This window comes from Erithacus rubecula (assembly GCF_903797595.1).
Source record: "Erithacus rubecula genome assembly, chromosome: 2".
Lineage (NCBI taxonomy): Eukaryota > Metazoa > Chordata > Aves > Passeriformes > Muscicapidae > Erithacus > Erithacus rubecula.
In genome coordinates, this window is record NC_136685.1 from 49296824 (window position 1) to 49312268 (window position 15445).

The 15445-nt window shown below is 37.0% G+C and overlaps 1 protein-coding gene across 1 annotated transcript in view; it reads right to left on the reverse strand.

The window, feature by feature from the left end:
- TRDN (triadin) overlaps positions 1-15445 on the reverse strand; it is a 213068-nt gene that overhangs the window by 38034 nt on the left and 159589 nt on the right. Inside the window, exons 29-31 of the mRNA XM_079298923.1 lie at positions 5251-5280; positions 3462-3643; positions 2768-2843 (exon numbers count right to left, since the gene is read on the reverse strand). Coding sequence (XP_079155049.1) covers positions 2768-2843; positions 3462-3643; positions 5251-5280 — 288 coding nt within the window. The remainder of the gene's footprint in view (positions 1-2767; positions 2844-3461; positions 3644-5250; positions 5281-15445) is intronic.

Sequence of the window (15445 nt, forward strand, 5' to 3'; positions counted from 1 at the left end):
TGACCTTTGTTTTCTGTTCCTGTTACTAAACCTAAACTATGCCCCCTGTTATAATTGAGAAAAAAAAGTATTTCCAGAGTAATTGCACTCTGACATGAATACAAGACAGATGAAACACTGTGCAGATCTATCCATCAGCACTAAACTGAGCTTAGGGTGAACACTTTCTTTGTAGGTGCCTAACTTTAGACTTCTAAATTTGCGTGAGGAAAAGTTTCTTAATGTTTACATTAATCTGAGTATCTAAGAAAAATTCTTAAAATTTATGAATTCAGTGAAAAGTCATGGGCTTGAGATATTCATTCCTCTACCTACTGATATTGAATGGGTCATGTCTTATCCCACTGAAATACCTGCAATGTGGAAAGGGCACTAAACAGGGGTTGTACAGATCATTAAGTGTCACATAAACCTATAAAATGGATGTAAATTATTTATACCCTCAGGATAGTTCAAGTGGTCACACAAATTTCAGTCAACTGATGTAGCCTTTTCAGATATTTTTCTTTATTTAATATAAATTAACTGTTCATCAATATTCCTTGAAAATGCTGGGGATTTGTTATTTTAGCATGGGAAATCAAAGCTCACCAGTGCATGGGTAACCATCTATTAAATTGAAGACATCTTTAGTCAGGAGTGGATTTACATTGAAAAACATCTTATTGGTAATTCAAGATTCCTGTAAAGTGCTCTTCAGTAAAAACACTTTATTTAATTCTTAATCCAATACAGCATGACAATATTAACTACAGTTTGGAAGATCCTTTGGGCTCCATCTTGTGGCTATTTCAGTGATTTTACCTTGGAGAGAGCTGTCTGCCTTCAGCTGGTCAAAATATCACTTCTAGTTCAGCAGCATACTAGCATATGGCTATATTTACTGTTTTCTTGTATATAATAGAGGTATTTTGACTCTATATTAAAAAAATGGTTTTAAAAGTGCTTGTAATGATTTGAGTTTTTTTAATCCCTTTGTTTAGGACTAAAAGTTCTATTAAGAGGCTATGTACTACAATTTGCAGTTATAGAATTAGATAATCTACTTTCTTATCCTTTGATGCTTGTAAGAAAATGGCATAATGGAGCTGTGGTTCATCTTGAACCAGTGGCATCTGCAGTTAAGCAGAAATCCCATGCTACCATTTTCTTTATGAATAAGATGGCTGACTTCTAATTTTTCTGGTCAATTACAAAACTAAACAGTTCTGAAAGTTCCCCCTCCTCCATTTTTTTGTCTGTTTTTCTTTTTCTTTCTCTTTTTTTTTTTTTTTTTTTTCTTTTCTTTTCAGTTTGGAAACCATCTTGATTATTATATGTATTGAAAAGGGATGTTTCTGTGCCGTGGGCAGTTTATTCCACACTCTGTATGCAGAACAGCAGTTTCCAAGCCATACAATACCATTACAAGGAGTACTAGAGGAATTAATCTTTACTAAATTGACAAAAAATATGTAGTTTGGAGCTTGAATATACGTGTCTTGCCCACTTTTTCCTTTTGTTTGATTTTAACTGCACTCAGAATATATACATTTTTTTCATCATTATGCATTTATTGAGAAAAAGTCTAAATGTGATTCTACTTGTTCTCCTGTCAATCTATTTTGATGAAACTTGTCACATGCATGTGATTTTCATTTTGCTTTCTAAAAACTAGTAAATGAATTTAAGAGCAAGGTGTCAGAGTGCTAATGCATGCTGAGTCAGAATGGGAGTATTGCTATTGACAAGCAACCAGCACCTGCATCTCACTGACTTACAAATCCCCAGAATATCTGTCTGTAGGCTGTCTACAGAGCAGATGAGAGTCACAGAGGTCTTGGATTAGATGTGTTCTCGGAAACAAGGCAGAGTTTGCTCTCTGTCTCTTTGTCATTAGCTCCAAGGAGCCTGGAGAAACCAACTCTGGCAGCTCAGGTTCCTGAATCACTTTCAACAAGGAGAGTGTTCTTACACATACTTGTGAGAAGGAGCAACCACAGGGCTCATGACATGGCTGAATCCTGTTTGGTCCACTAGAAACACAGATGTAAAGAATCTTTACAAAACAAGATTTCCTGACACTGACTGGAGAGAGAACTCAGCTTACTTGCTTTAGATCTCCAACTCAATCCATGTCCTCTATAGTCAGAAATAAACAGGGCATGTGAGATATCAACTGAAATAAGAAATTCCACTTTATGCAGAACTAGGAAAATGGGAAGTTTTCTTTGATGCTAAAATATTTCAGCATGTTGCATGTCTGCTTACTGTTTTCTGGACATGTCCTGGAAATTATGGGATTTATATCACTTCACCAACACCTGGGTCTATTTTGATTCATTTGATTCCTTGCTCACAGTGCTCTGAATTATTAGCTAGAGTTAAAAATTTTTGTGTATTGGAAGCCAGATTTGCTATTGGGAAATTTAAGAAGTGCCTTTCTCATGAAATGTTTGCTGCCTCTTGCTCTTTTGAAATTGACATTTACACATTTCTGTGACAGCTTCTCTATCCCACACATGTTGAAAGAAGGCATAACATGATGCTGGAAGGTAAAGCTGACCATTTTCTGGGACTTTGGTCACAAATTCCTGGAGACCTAACCTTTTAAAGAGAAATAGTGAATGCCTAAATTTCATGCATTAATTGTGCCTCAAGGTTCCTTTTATTATCATCCATATTTGGAGAAATCAGCACAATATGTAATTTTCTCCATCTCAGTTTTGTTCTTTTCTGTCTCTTGCCAGCTCCTTCAAATCTGATTTATGCCATGCACAGAATGTACCATCGACTGAACACGTCATTCCATCTTCTCTTTTATGATGGCTTGTCACTCTGTACGGCTCATTATTCTTGTTTCTCTAGATGAGGGATGTGTATTTGAATAAGACAAAATAATTGGAGAAAGCTTCATGTAGAGTACAGTGTCTGTGTGCTGCATGACTCACATGAGAAGTGGTAAAGTGCTGTTTGAACTGTGTATGCTACTACCACAATATATTTTGGATAATGAGCCAGTCAATTTAGAGCACTGCCTGGCTACTTCTATTATTTTTGCAGCTGTGCAAAAATACTGTATCCTTAAGCAAAACCAGTGAACATTACCCTTTTTTATTGCCATTCAGAGGAATGCACATGCACTCTAGAGCAATTTCGTGTGACAACAGAATAAGCAGAAATAAATAAAACCTTATCATAGGAGTTAGATAGTAACATGCAATATTTTCCATGTGGGGCCTGCAGAGAGGGGGAAGCTAGATGACAAAGCATGATAACTAAAGCATAGCATGTTCATTTGTTGGAAGAGGCCTTATTACTTCTCTCCAATTTTTCAGATTAGTGCATATCTACTAAAGGCAGGAACATCACTGAACCAGTTTTCCTTAGTCACTGGAAGATTCAATTTTTCTGGCTTTTTTTTTCCCCCTCTAGAATCACTACCTTCCTCGCTGACAATGTTGGTTATGATCTCAGAAAACCAGGGGAGGTTTAATCCAAAAAGTAAATAAAGGGGTAATATCATAAGAATGACTAAAGATGAATTTCAGTTCATACTTCCATGTTTCTGTGAAATAGGTTGGTGGCAACCAGCAGGGTGAGATACAGCCTGAGCCAGGTGCTTGAAGGTAGCCTACATGTACTTGCTGCAAAATCCTTTCAACTAAGAAATCAAAGAAAACTTTTTAAGCAGAGGAAATATAGAAAAGAAAATGCAATGAAAAAAAAAAATCTATCTAACTTCAAAGAATTTTCATGAAAAATGCATTTTTCAATCAGTTTTGTTGGGGAAGATTATGGTTGAGGGAGAAGAAAATCCTAACTGGTGAAAAATGAGCACCAGGTATTTAAAACAAATACCCTTGGTGTACTTCTGTAAATGAATGGGCCCATAATTTGTGAGAAGGTTGAGAGAAGTAGCACCTTTAACAATTACCTCATTCTTTTCTTTCCATTAAGAATGTAGCAGTTCATGTTTTTGAACACAGCAGACATTTTGATATCTGAAAAACATTGGCTGTAAGTGTAGCTGCCAGTTTTCTGATTCTCCCTGCTTTATGTGCTACCTTTCACGCCTCAGTTGTTGCAAATTAATTTTTGGACGAAATATCCTGCTTGATACCTATTAGGCATGGTTGTTTTTGATAACTGAAATGAATTTTATTGTTCTGTTAAAGACATGAAAGGAAATTTTGGCTTCAGTGGAGTGAGTGGGAATTTTGCCACTAACATCAACACAGCCAAGATTTCTCTCATGATCTGATAAAACAGTTGAGACTGTAATTTTTTCTTTTCCAGTTCAGTTAACAGCTCTGTACAGGGATAACAGAAAAAAATAATAAATTAGTAGGATTGAAAATGTATTCATGTATAGAGAGCAAAGGCTGGCTCCATTGTTCAATTATGTGAATCACAGAATTTCCAAATGACAGAAGACATACCCTAGGCCCCCTCCCCCCCAAAATCTCCCATCAATGATAGAGGGTTTTTTTCTCATTGAATAAAATAAGAATCTCAAATAATCCTAAGAAATATATGGATATGTTCTCAAAATGTTCCCATTGCTCTGTTTAGTGAGAAAGATAAGATTTATAAACTTTTTATAAAATAAAGTTGAATAGGTTAAAAAAATACCATCTCAGTGCGGATTTTTTTTTTTTTTTTAAATAAAATCAGAAAATTGGGGAAAAATTTTAACTCAGCAAATCTTATTCCAAAAGACAATACTACAAATAGATATTTGGGGTCTGATAAATATATTATATTTATCTCTAAATAAAAGGAATATTTTAGGTTGTGATTTAGGGCAAGTTTTTCTACTAATCTGTTAAAATATCAGAGAATGAGTTCAGCAAAGGTTATGTGCAAGCTCCATATATATCTGAAAAGAGGAAATTAAACGTGCCTAGAAAAGCAGCTTCTGCAAAGAGCAAGCACACAGGTCAGCATGCATGGTGCACTGCAAGTTTTGTTCTCTTTGGCAAATCCTAACGTGGTAACAAAGGCCTTTCATTTTCCTCCCAGCCAGAATGATGAAGTGTCTGATACTGGTCTGTACTGGCCTGTTCTAAAAAGGAGCTACCAATAGTGGAAATGACAACAGTGTTATCACAGTAGGAGCAGATAAAGTTGCCTGATGGTAGCACACGAGGTGCTGTGTGTCATCACAATGCTGTATATCATCCCAGCTGTATCACTGAATGAAAGAAACATTTCTCACAGCAGTCACAGCCTCAAAGATGTTTCAGTCAAGGGAAAAGATTTATTTACCTTTCTTCTCCCCCTCCTTTTTCACTGCAGCTGAAATAGAAACAAAAATACTGTGTTATCAAAATTGAAGTTAATAGCAGCATCAGTAAAAATAATTCAAACACCTATATGAGCCTTTGTGTGCATATCTCTAACCACACATTTATTATGTCATAAAGGAATAAATTTCTTTGCCAGATGAAGACACTGAAGCATTTCCTCACAGACACCCAGCTCTGCTAGTGATGAGAGCAAATTCCAGCTTTCTACACCCTCACATGTAACTCGAGTCAGGGTCATCCTTCCTCCCAGATATTGATAACAGGAGAGAGCCATAAGTGAATATTTCAAAATCAACAATGAAGGAGAAGGATAGACTGCAATGACAAGGCATAAAGGGCAAGAGGAGTACAGAGAAAGGTTATGAGACATCATCAGTTTAAGAGAAATGTGTGCTTTTTTACTATTAGAAATAGTAGTATTAAAAATATGCATAAAATAAGAAGTAAAAAACTGCCTGAAGTTATATTTCTACACCTCTGCTGAATATCAAGATTTTCAAGATTTGATTATCCAGCAAACCCACCTCTAAATCCCATAGCATGAATTTTATGGGAAGGAAAATGGGAAAGAGACTGGAAGAAAACTGATACTTTAAAATTTAAACCAAATATAAAATACCTGGAATTTAGTTCCTCAATGTAAGCTGGGATGTGTGACCAATATTCAAACTCGGGACATGGGATAAAAGTCCTCTAAAACTCAGCCCAATATTCCAATAAAACCTTATGTCATCTACACGAGTGCTGTGAAATCAACAAAATTTTACTAAAAGGGATGAGGTGGCTAAAATGAGAGTTACCTGCATTTACAGATGACTGCTGCAACTCTGATGGAGATGAGCCAAGCTTATTCTTAAATCTGTTCAAAATCCATGCACTATCTGTTGCCCAACCTACACTTACAGGACTGAAACTTCTAAAAATGTTGTTACAGATGTCACTTTATTTTTAAATGCCTGTTAGAATTGGTCTTAGTAAATCTATGCCTTAGGCTTGCATTTGCAGGCAAAAGAAGAGAGAGGAATTGAGACTCAGAGCCCATGCTTCCCAAAAAAGGGTGTTCAGCACCCAGCTGCCAGCATGAATGGATCTGATGTGGCACTGGAAATGGAAATGGAACAAGCAGAAGTATAACTCTGCCCTTCACTCGATAATGTGCCCTGGTACAGGACAGAAATCAAGGATCATGAGGTCAGAAGTGGATAGACCCTCCCTAGTAGTTTCAAATGTTTGCATTTTGCCTGCTGATCTCTGTCTCCTCAGTGTTTTTGAAATGAGAAATCATTTTACTTCAAACTGATTGTACATTTGGATACAACAGATCGAGAAGGAATCAGTTAAACCTTGAATTACTAAAATGCTTTTTATCAATGGCCTCTGGCAAAAATATACTGATTTCAAAGATTTTTCATGTTTTCTAACACTTACTCTCCTTTGAGAATTAGATAAATTTTAAGCATCTCAAGAATGTGCTCAAATGAAATGGTTTCATGTCTAGAATTGATGAAAAACTGGCACAAGGTTACCAAGATCTGGTACTCTTTGCAAACACTTCGCTTTTTTAGGTAATGTGTGTAAAGCTGTGCTGTGCACCTCTCACAAGCAGTTGTTACAGCAGATTGAGCAGTTTTTATCCCCACAGACTGCTATAGGAGCCTCAATGACTTTTTGAAAGATGTACTTACACAGCCATTTGTGGTGTGTTGGAGTGACTCCCAAATCAACAGAAATCCCAAATATCGAGGCTCTGGGAAGGGCTTATAGGTGAAGGTGCAGTACACTTCTGGGCTCCTCCTGACTCCTGTTTATGGGATGTGGCTGCTCCTGGCCCCTGTGCTGCCAGTTTATGGGATGTGGCTCACTGTGCTTCTGCTCCTGAGGCAGAGCCGAGCCCATCCATGCCTGCTGCTGCACCTAAGGCTGGCTAGTTTCTGTTATTATGCTATTATATCCTGTTGTGACATCTGTTGGAATTTTCACCTTGACAGTATTTCTGATGGAATGTACTGTAAATGCTCAGCAAATCTCATGAGACAGAAGAGGCCTTATTCTGACCATTGTAGCTGGTAGCATTGCTCTGGTCAAATCCTGCTACTCAAACGTAAAATGACAAGGAATAAATAAAAAGGAGCAGAACACTGTCCTTTACATTGCTCTTTCAGAAGCTGAGCAATGTGTCTGAATCTGAAAAGCAGCAAAAAGATGGATGGTTTACCCAAGGAACTTGGTTTGCTGGTCATAAAATGCCAGATTACCTGCTGAATAATGTATGGTAGCTAGGGAGGGAAGGACATGAAATAGAGTGATGAACTAGAAAATGTGATGCTCCAATATAAGAGATGCTCCTGCCATACACTTTTTACTCTGATTATTTGGAGAAAGAACAAATTTTTGAGCCAACTGTTTTGCTCTGTATTGATGATACTTGTCTTGTAGTTCTGGAATTAGGAATTTGTACACACAAAGGTATTCTATTAGCAGCTGTAGATCACAATCTATCTTTTCTAGGCTTATCCAAATCCAATCATATTTTTCATTTAATATAAATAGTATACAAAGCAAAACACATTTATCAAGAATATACATACCATATTCTGGATTTATAAATCTAGATTGACAACTTTTCCAGAAACCAGAAAGGAACATTGTCATATTTTAGGTTTGTGAATAGGTTAAAAATGTTATTACAAGCCATGGAGAATTCTATTCAATTTTACTTTTTTCTAATGCAGGGTGGGAAAATGAAGGTAAATTCCAGCGGTGAAAAGGTCAGAAAACTGTGATAATGTAGTAAGCATTTTCAAGAAAGAGAAAAAAAAAATCAAGTTTAAGATTGTTCTATTGTTTTAGACTTTTGTCAGAGATTTGAACCTTGATCACAAGCAGTCCTTCAATCTGATGCATAGTGGTGTTTTCAAAGGACTTTTTTTTGAGGTGTTAGCAAACTCAAACCTTTCCAAAATTGTGAAGATACCTTGAAAGCAGTAAAAATTTGGAAACACTGGCTCCTACTCAAAAACAGTCCTTTCTATGTAGCTTTATGACCCAGCAACAGCCAGAAACACGTATTTAGTCTAAATACTGTCATAGAAGTGACTTCTATGAATTCTCCCTTTATTTCCTTATAAGAAACAATTGTTTTTCATCCTGAAACAGGAAGTTTTACTTTATTTCTAAATTTGCAAAACTTAATTATAAAAACTACATTTCCATAAAGATTTCCAGCTCCTCTTTGTAATTTCTAAAGAGCCCTTGACTTAGATTTTGATTTTCAGTCTCATGATCATGCTAATTATCTCAAAGGGAATCTTGAATCTTTCCTATTTTATTTTGTATGTTATTTTTGTTGGTTTTGGTAGCCCACTCCAGTGTCACATTATCATGTAAGGGTTTTGTACACGATGCTCTAGACAAGATGCAATTTTGATTTATGCAATTTGGAACAGTATATGCAGTTTTCCTAATGCATTTGCCTATGGAAGAAAATTTTTCACAGACTTGTCTGCAGCAATACTTAGGTACTTTCCTGAAATTACATAGTGAATTTAGAGACAAATATTTCTTTAATATTCTCCCTCCATTACATATTTCATTCTATTTATTGACACTAAATTTTCTTTGACATTGTGCTGTCCATCTTGTAAATTCAATGTATCACAGCCCTTTCTGATCCTGAATTCTTTAACTGATTTTGTCATCTGAAAATTTCATTACATTGCTATTTCTAATTTATCCTGTTGATTAGGGACTATAACATGAGCCCAGACATGGAATCATAAGCAATTATTCTGTAAACAAGCTACAAGATGAAAATAATCAATTGATCTCTGTTTCTTAACCAGCTATTCATTTGCTTTAATACTGTAGATCTGAGGCAGCTCTTTGGCTTCTGCAGTAATTCTTATACTGAAACTTTATAAAGGCCTATTTAAACTATTAAATACATGCTGTGCTTAGTACTTTATTAATATATTGAAAACAATTATTACTATGACATAATTTCCATTTCTAGATAAAACTCAGGGTGGAACTCAGTGTTTTTCCAGATATTTGGTTTTATTCCGAATTTAACTATAAATTCACCAAATATCTGTCAGATTTTTAATTTCTGAATAACCCTGGAGTAATTTAAGAATATTTGCCATGACGCAGTAACTGTTTTTTCTGGAAGTGATTGACTAGGTCTGAAAGCTTTAAGTTCTTATATTTATTTTGCTTTTAAACATGAAAACTATGGTGAAAAGATCAAATTCAAACTTATCCCATGTGTCAGGTACTCTGTGATAACTGCTCATATACATGCTGTTATGCTGAAGTGAACACCACCTCATGTAGACAGCTATAGCAAAGCATCTGGCATTCTCTGATTCTTGATACTGTCTTTGCCCATCTCACCATAAATTGTCCATCTGTTCATAGCTTGAGAAGAAGATACTCTTAAAATATTTAAGAATGCTATGAAGTGGTATTTCTCTCTCAGACCTTCCTAGAAGATATTTTTTCTCTCTTTTAAAGTTTTTTTTGAGTTCAAAATTTCTCTTATCCATGTCAAGTGAAATCTTACTCATGCTAAGAAACCCCATTTAAAAGAACCAGTATAGTGAGCATCATAGATTAGAATTTAGCCTTTAAATTGGTTGGAACATCTGTTATTTAGAATTATTCTCATTCAGTAGCAAGAAAAACCTTTTGTGCCCTTTTCCTCCTCTGGTCCAGCTTTTAATGAACAGATTTGGAGAAATAACCTCTTATTCAATTATATTCATGCATTTTATCACTAATGGGCAAGAATGATGTTACAGCTGAACTCCCTCAGAACCTGCCTATCCCTTTTGCCTTAATTTGTAAGACATAGCTGCTGACCTACTAAGAAAAAATGCATTCACTAGATAACCCCCAAAAAGTTTACAGTGTTTTTCTCTTTATTGCCAGCAGTGCCTTAATAAGAATATACAAGGATATTGTCTAGAAGGAAAGTGTGCAAAGTCTGAGTTGAATTATGAGTATTCACACTGTATGGATCATTAGCCCCATGTGCTGGATCCAGCTACTAAAGGGTTAATTTTTATAGTAGTCAAAAGGGTGCACAGCCAGGGCCCAGAGGTAATTCTCCACCACCTCACATCATTTTCTGGGGACGGAGGCAGAGATGGATTGCAGATTGGGTAGGTGGCAGACAGAGAGGTCAGTTGTTGCCTGGGGTTTCCACAGGGATTGTTCAAATGTGAATCACTTGCTTTTCTGCTTGTACACTCTGCCATTAATATAATTGCTGCTATTGTTCATTGTCTTATTTCATTGCTGTTTCCAGCAAATTGTTCTTATTTCAACCCAGAGGCTGTACCTTTTCGGCCTCCAATTCTCCTCTCCAGCCTGCCACGATGGGGGAGTGAGGGGAAAGTGAGTGAGCAGTGCATGGTTTGGAGTGCTCCAGTGAGAACACTAAACTGGGGAATACCATTCCTAAACCACAATAGTCCTCTCTCTGTAAAGTCACTCAGCAGTGGTGGCAAGAGTGCAGTAATGCTCCTGAGCAAATTCCCTTTGACTGTGTGTGCCTGGAGCCTGTTCCAGTGCAACCAGGACATAAATCCAGAGGGACTGTGATACACTTGAGAGGTGAGCTTGTGTGAAGCTCAAGAAGTTCAACAAGGCCAAGAGCAAGATCCTGCACACAGACTGGGACAATCCCAAGCACAAATACAGACCGAGAATGGATTGAGAAAGCTCAAAGGCAAAATATTTGGAGATGTTGGTGGACAAGAAGTTCAACATGACCCAGCAATGTGCATTTGCAGCCCAGAAAGCTGACCATGCTCTGGGCTGCATCAAAAGCAGCTGGGCTAGCAGGGAGAGGGAGGATATTCTGTACTCTACTCTGGTGAGATCCCAGCTGCAGTACTACGTTCAGTTAGGGGCCACAACTTGAGAAGGACATCTAAACCTAAAGGAGGCCATGAATATGATCAGAGGGCTAGGGCACCTGCACTATGTAGACAAGCTGAGAGAGTTGGGTTTGTTCAGCCTGGAGAAGTTTTTGGGAACATCTTACAGCAGCCTCCAACAGCTGAAAGGAGCCTATGAGAAAGACATAATAATTCTTTACAAGAACATGTAGTGACTGCACAAGGGAAAAGGGCTTCAAACTGAAAGGGAGTGGGTTTGGATTAGATACTAGGAAGAATTTTTTTACTGTGGGGGGCAGATGAGGTTCTGGAATAAACTGACCTGAAAAATTGTGGATGACCCATCCCTGAAAGTGTTCAAAATCAGTTTGGATAGGGTTTTAAGAATTTTTGTCTTGTTTGATATGTCCCTGCCCATACCAGGGGTAGGGGTAGAACTAGATGATCCCTTCTAATTTAAGATATTCTACACATCTATGAGAAAATGGCAATAAAACAGAATAAACCTGATTCTGTCAGCTCTTGAGAAACACATTGTCCCAGTCAGGACTTTCTGATCTAAAATAACATGCGAAACAATAATATTATGCATTGAGAGTTTTGATTTACTGCATAAACATGCAGAAAAAAAATAATTTATTTCTGGGCCCTTCACTGTAAGGAGGACACTGAAGTGCTGGAGCGTGTCCAGAGTGGAGCAATGAAGCTGCTGAAGGGTCTGGAGAACAGGTGAGGAGCAGGTGAGGAGCAGGTGAGGAGGCTGGGGGTGTTTAGCCTGGATAAAAGTAGGCTAAGAAGAGATTTTACTGCTTTCTACAACTGCCAGAAAGGAAGATGTAGCCAGTTAAGGGTCAGTCACTTCTCCCAGGCAAGCAGTGACAGGACAAGAGGACATAGTCTCAAACTGCACCAGGGGAGGTTCAGGTTGGGCATCAGGAGGAATTCTTCACAGGAGGGGTAACTAAACACTGGAATGGGCTTCCCAGGGTGTTGGAGTCACCACTCCTGGAGGTGTTAAAAAACAACTGTAAATGGCACTTAGTGCCATGATCTAGTTGAAGTATTCTGTCTAACGTTGCATTCAACAATATTGGGTGTCTTTTCCAGCATAAATGAGTCTGTGATTTTGTGATTCAGAGGACTCTTCAGGACTATTATGGAGTTCTGCTTGTACCAGCATGTAGCAGTCTGCAACTCCAGGAAATACATAAAGTATCTGTAGACATACTTTCATTTGCAAACCTGTTTTTACTACCGAGAGTATATTTCTACATAAATATGTAGGTGCTTATTCAGCTTGAATATTTTCCTTAAGGAACAGTAATAAAAACATCAAGTATCAAGCCACGGGGACAATTCCACACTTTGTAGTTTGCCATGAAACATACCTCATCTTTATATAACCTACTTTTTGGAATTAGAATTTTAACTCCTTCCTTTTCTAAATTGGTGCTTATTCACATTATGTATGTTACTTCTGTTCTTTTTTTCTTATTTTCTAATGTCTGTTGAAGAATATTTACAGAGTAATGCTGACTTAAAATGGGAATTTTATACCTGCCATTATGACTCAGTCTTGGTTATATATGTGTCATTATCTTAGTCTGACTTTTAAAGCTCTGGTATTTTTTTGAAGCATTTCTTACTGACAGTGTGAAGCAATGGTGTTCTGTAATGAATGGGTCATTTGAACAGGCTGATATTGAGATATTTTTGTATACCAACTACATCTACCTTACATTTTTTTTTCTCTATTAGTCAGGATTTTGTGTTATAATTCTGCATTGAATGTGTGTGAATTTGATTTTCAAATTTCAGAAATATATTTATTGTAACAAAGGGGTTACACTGAGGCCACTTCTGTTACTGCAATTTACTCTGGATTTGACAGGTTTCTGTATAGTAGCAAGTGCTAAAGCAAACATTGCTATTTCTTAAGGCATTTTTGGTTTGCTAGTTTAACCTGAGATGTCCTCTGAGGAAGCAGCCCATGTACTCTCAGTTGGCTAAAAAAGAAAAGTGCTCATAAAGGTGACCTCTTGCTCACACTTGGTTACAGGGCAATGGCCACAAAATCTCTGCAATACTATTCCCCAGAGAGGCTTTTCTCAAACTGTCTGCCTGATGTATGTGACATGTCACTTATCATTGCTAAGAAAGAGAGGGTTAGTGATGCTCAGCATCCCACGAGTGCTTAAAGCCACTTTACACATTGGGGTTACACTCTTCTGACAAAATGTCAATGTCTTGTCACCCATACTCATGTCACTGAGTTAGTTGTATTTGCTTTTGGAAATGTTGTATTTGTTTGAATCCTAGAAGCTAAGAAACAGAGTTATCTGTCACATGAAACAGAAAAGACAGAAACAACTTCTAAAAACTTGTAGCTACTGAGCTGAAGTGCCTCTAAAGGAAGATTGTATAAGATTTGCTGTATCACGAACTTTGATGACTAGCAAATAACTGAATCCTATTGTTGACACAAAACTGGTGTCCCTATGGATGAGTGTGCAACCTGAGATATTCCCAGTCAAGCTCAACTTTCCTAATCATCTTTTCTGTTGCAGTCCTGCTTCAGGGGCCTTGAAGGATCTGTAGTCCTGCTCACTGGGCAGGCCTAAGTTACACAAGACTTATGAGGCAGTTGGCTTAATTGTGTGTCTGACAGAACCTAATTCAAATATTTTAAGTTATTTTAGAGTCAGCTAGAGTAAAATAGAAATGCTACCTCAGGTGTGAGATATCATTTGTTCTCAGTGAGCTATGCAAGGCATCAAGTACATCCACAGATGACATACAAGGTTGTATGCAATAACTAAAGTGGATAGTGCTCATCTTGCTTGGGAAGCTGGTAAAGGCTGTGCAAACCCAGTGCTACCAAACTCCACTAGATTATGGCATTGCTAAACCAAATATCCTGCTGTAAGTATAAAACCAATCAACTCTACTTCAGACTTCACTCACACTTCTTTAACAGAACAACCATAAGTGTCTCTAATGTGACCTCAAAGTACAGTAGAGTTAAACCCAGCATACTTCACACTAAACAGTCAAATCTTCATTCTTGTGTTTTGACAAGCAGGAAACTACAAGACTGTAAGACAACACAACAACAGAGATTTTTTTTTTTCTTACAGCGTTTTAATATGTAGGTTAAAAAGTTAGGCCATGTAGAAAAAATCTGCATGAAATTAAAGTTCATATCTGAACATACCTTGTACTTTCTACTGCTGTACCATAAGAAAAATCTTGCATATGTTCTATCACCTACTACAGGAAGAAGACTTAATTTTACCATAAAGAAAAGAGAGATAGTATAGTCAATCAGCTCTGGGTAGTAACTTTCCTTTTCAAACATACCAAGCATAAACCACTTCATGTGCAGCTAGTGGAATTCTACAGTGTTTAATTAAACACATCCTTTCTTGAAATAATTCAGTTTTGAAATTTGACAGGAGTTGTTATTTACCAGCTGTTTCACAGTCTGATCAAACTGAGTCAATGAAGTCCTTTTTAAATACTTGTTCTTTGTATAGTTGGGTGGGTATTTGACACTTCACTGAAGCTAATTCATTGTCACTGCAATTAAAATACTTTTTCAGACATGTATTTCTTCTTTAAAATTCTTGATTTTTTGAAGTAAATAGGATTTTATTTTCATTATTATTTACATTAAGCAATCTTCCAACTGGAAATATTTATGAGAAGAATTAGAGAAGAAACTCACTGATAAGGTCAAGAGCCAAATACTTAAGGGTCTAATTAATGTTTATTAACATTATTTTCACAGACATTTTTGCAAGAACCTAACAGGAATATCAAGGCCTTGCTTGCCTCAAGCTTAAAATACAAAACCAAGTTCTATTAAACCAATAATCAAGTACAAAAAGCTGTCCACACTTAGAATCATAAAGTTGAAAAAGACTTTTAAGATCAAGTCCAAGTGTCAGCCTAGTACTGCCACCATTTTTTGCAGCTTAACCTTGTCCTCATATGCCATATCTATAATGTTTTTCAATACATCCAGGAAAGATTCCTCCACCACTTCTCTGGATGGCCTCTTTCAACACTTGACAACTCTTTCTATGAACAGTTGACTCTCTGTTGACTAAAGTAAACTAAATGGAATGGTACAATAATGTGTCCCCACTTTTCTAATGCCCTGGACCTTGAACTGACAACTCAGGTTCATCTACTTTGACTGCTACAAGGAGTTTCAGACTATTTAAGACCTTGTCCATTTTGATA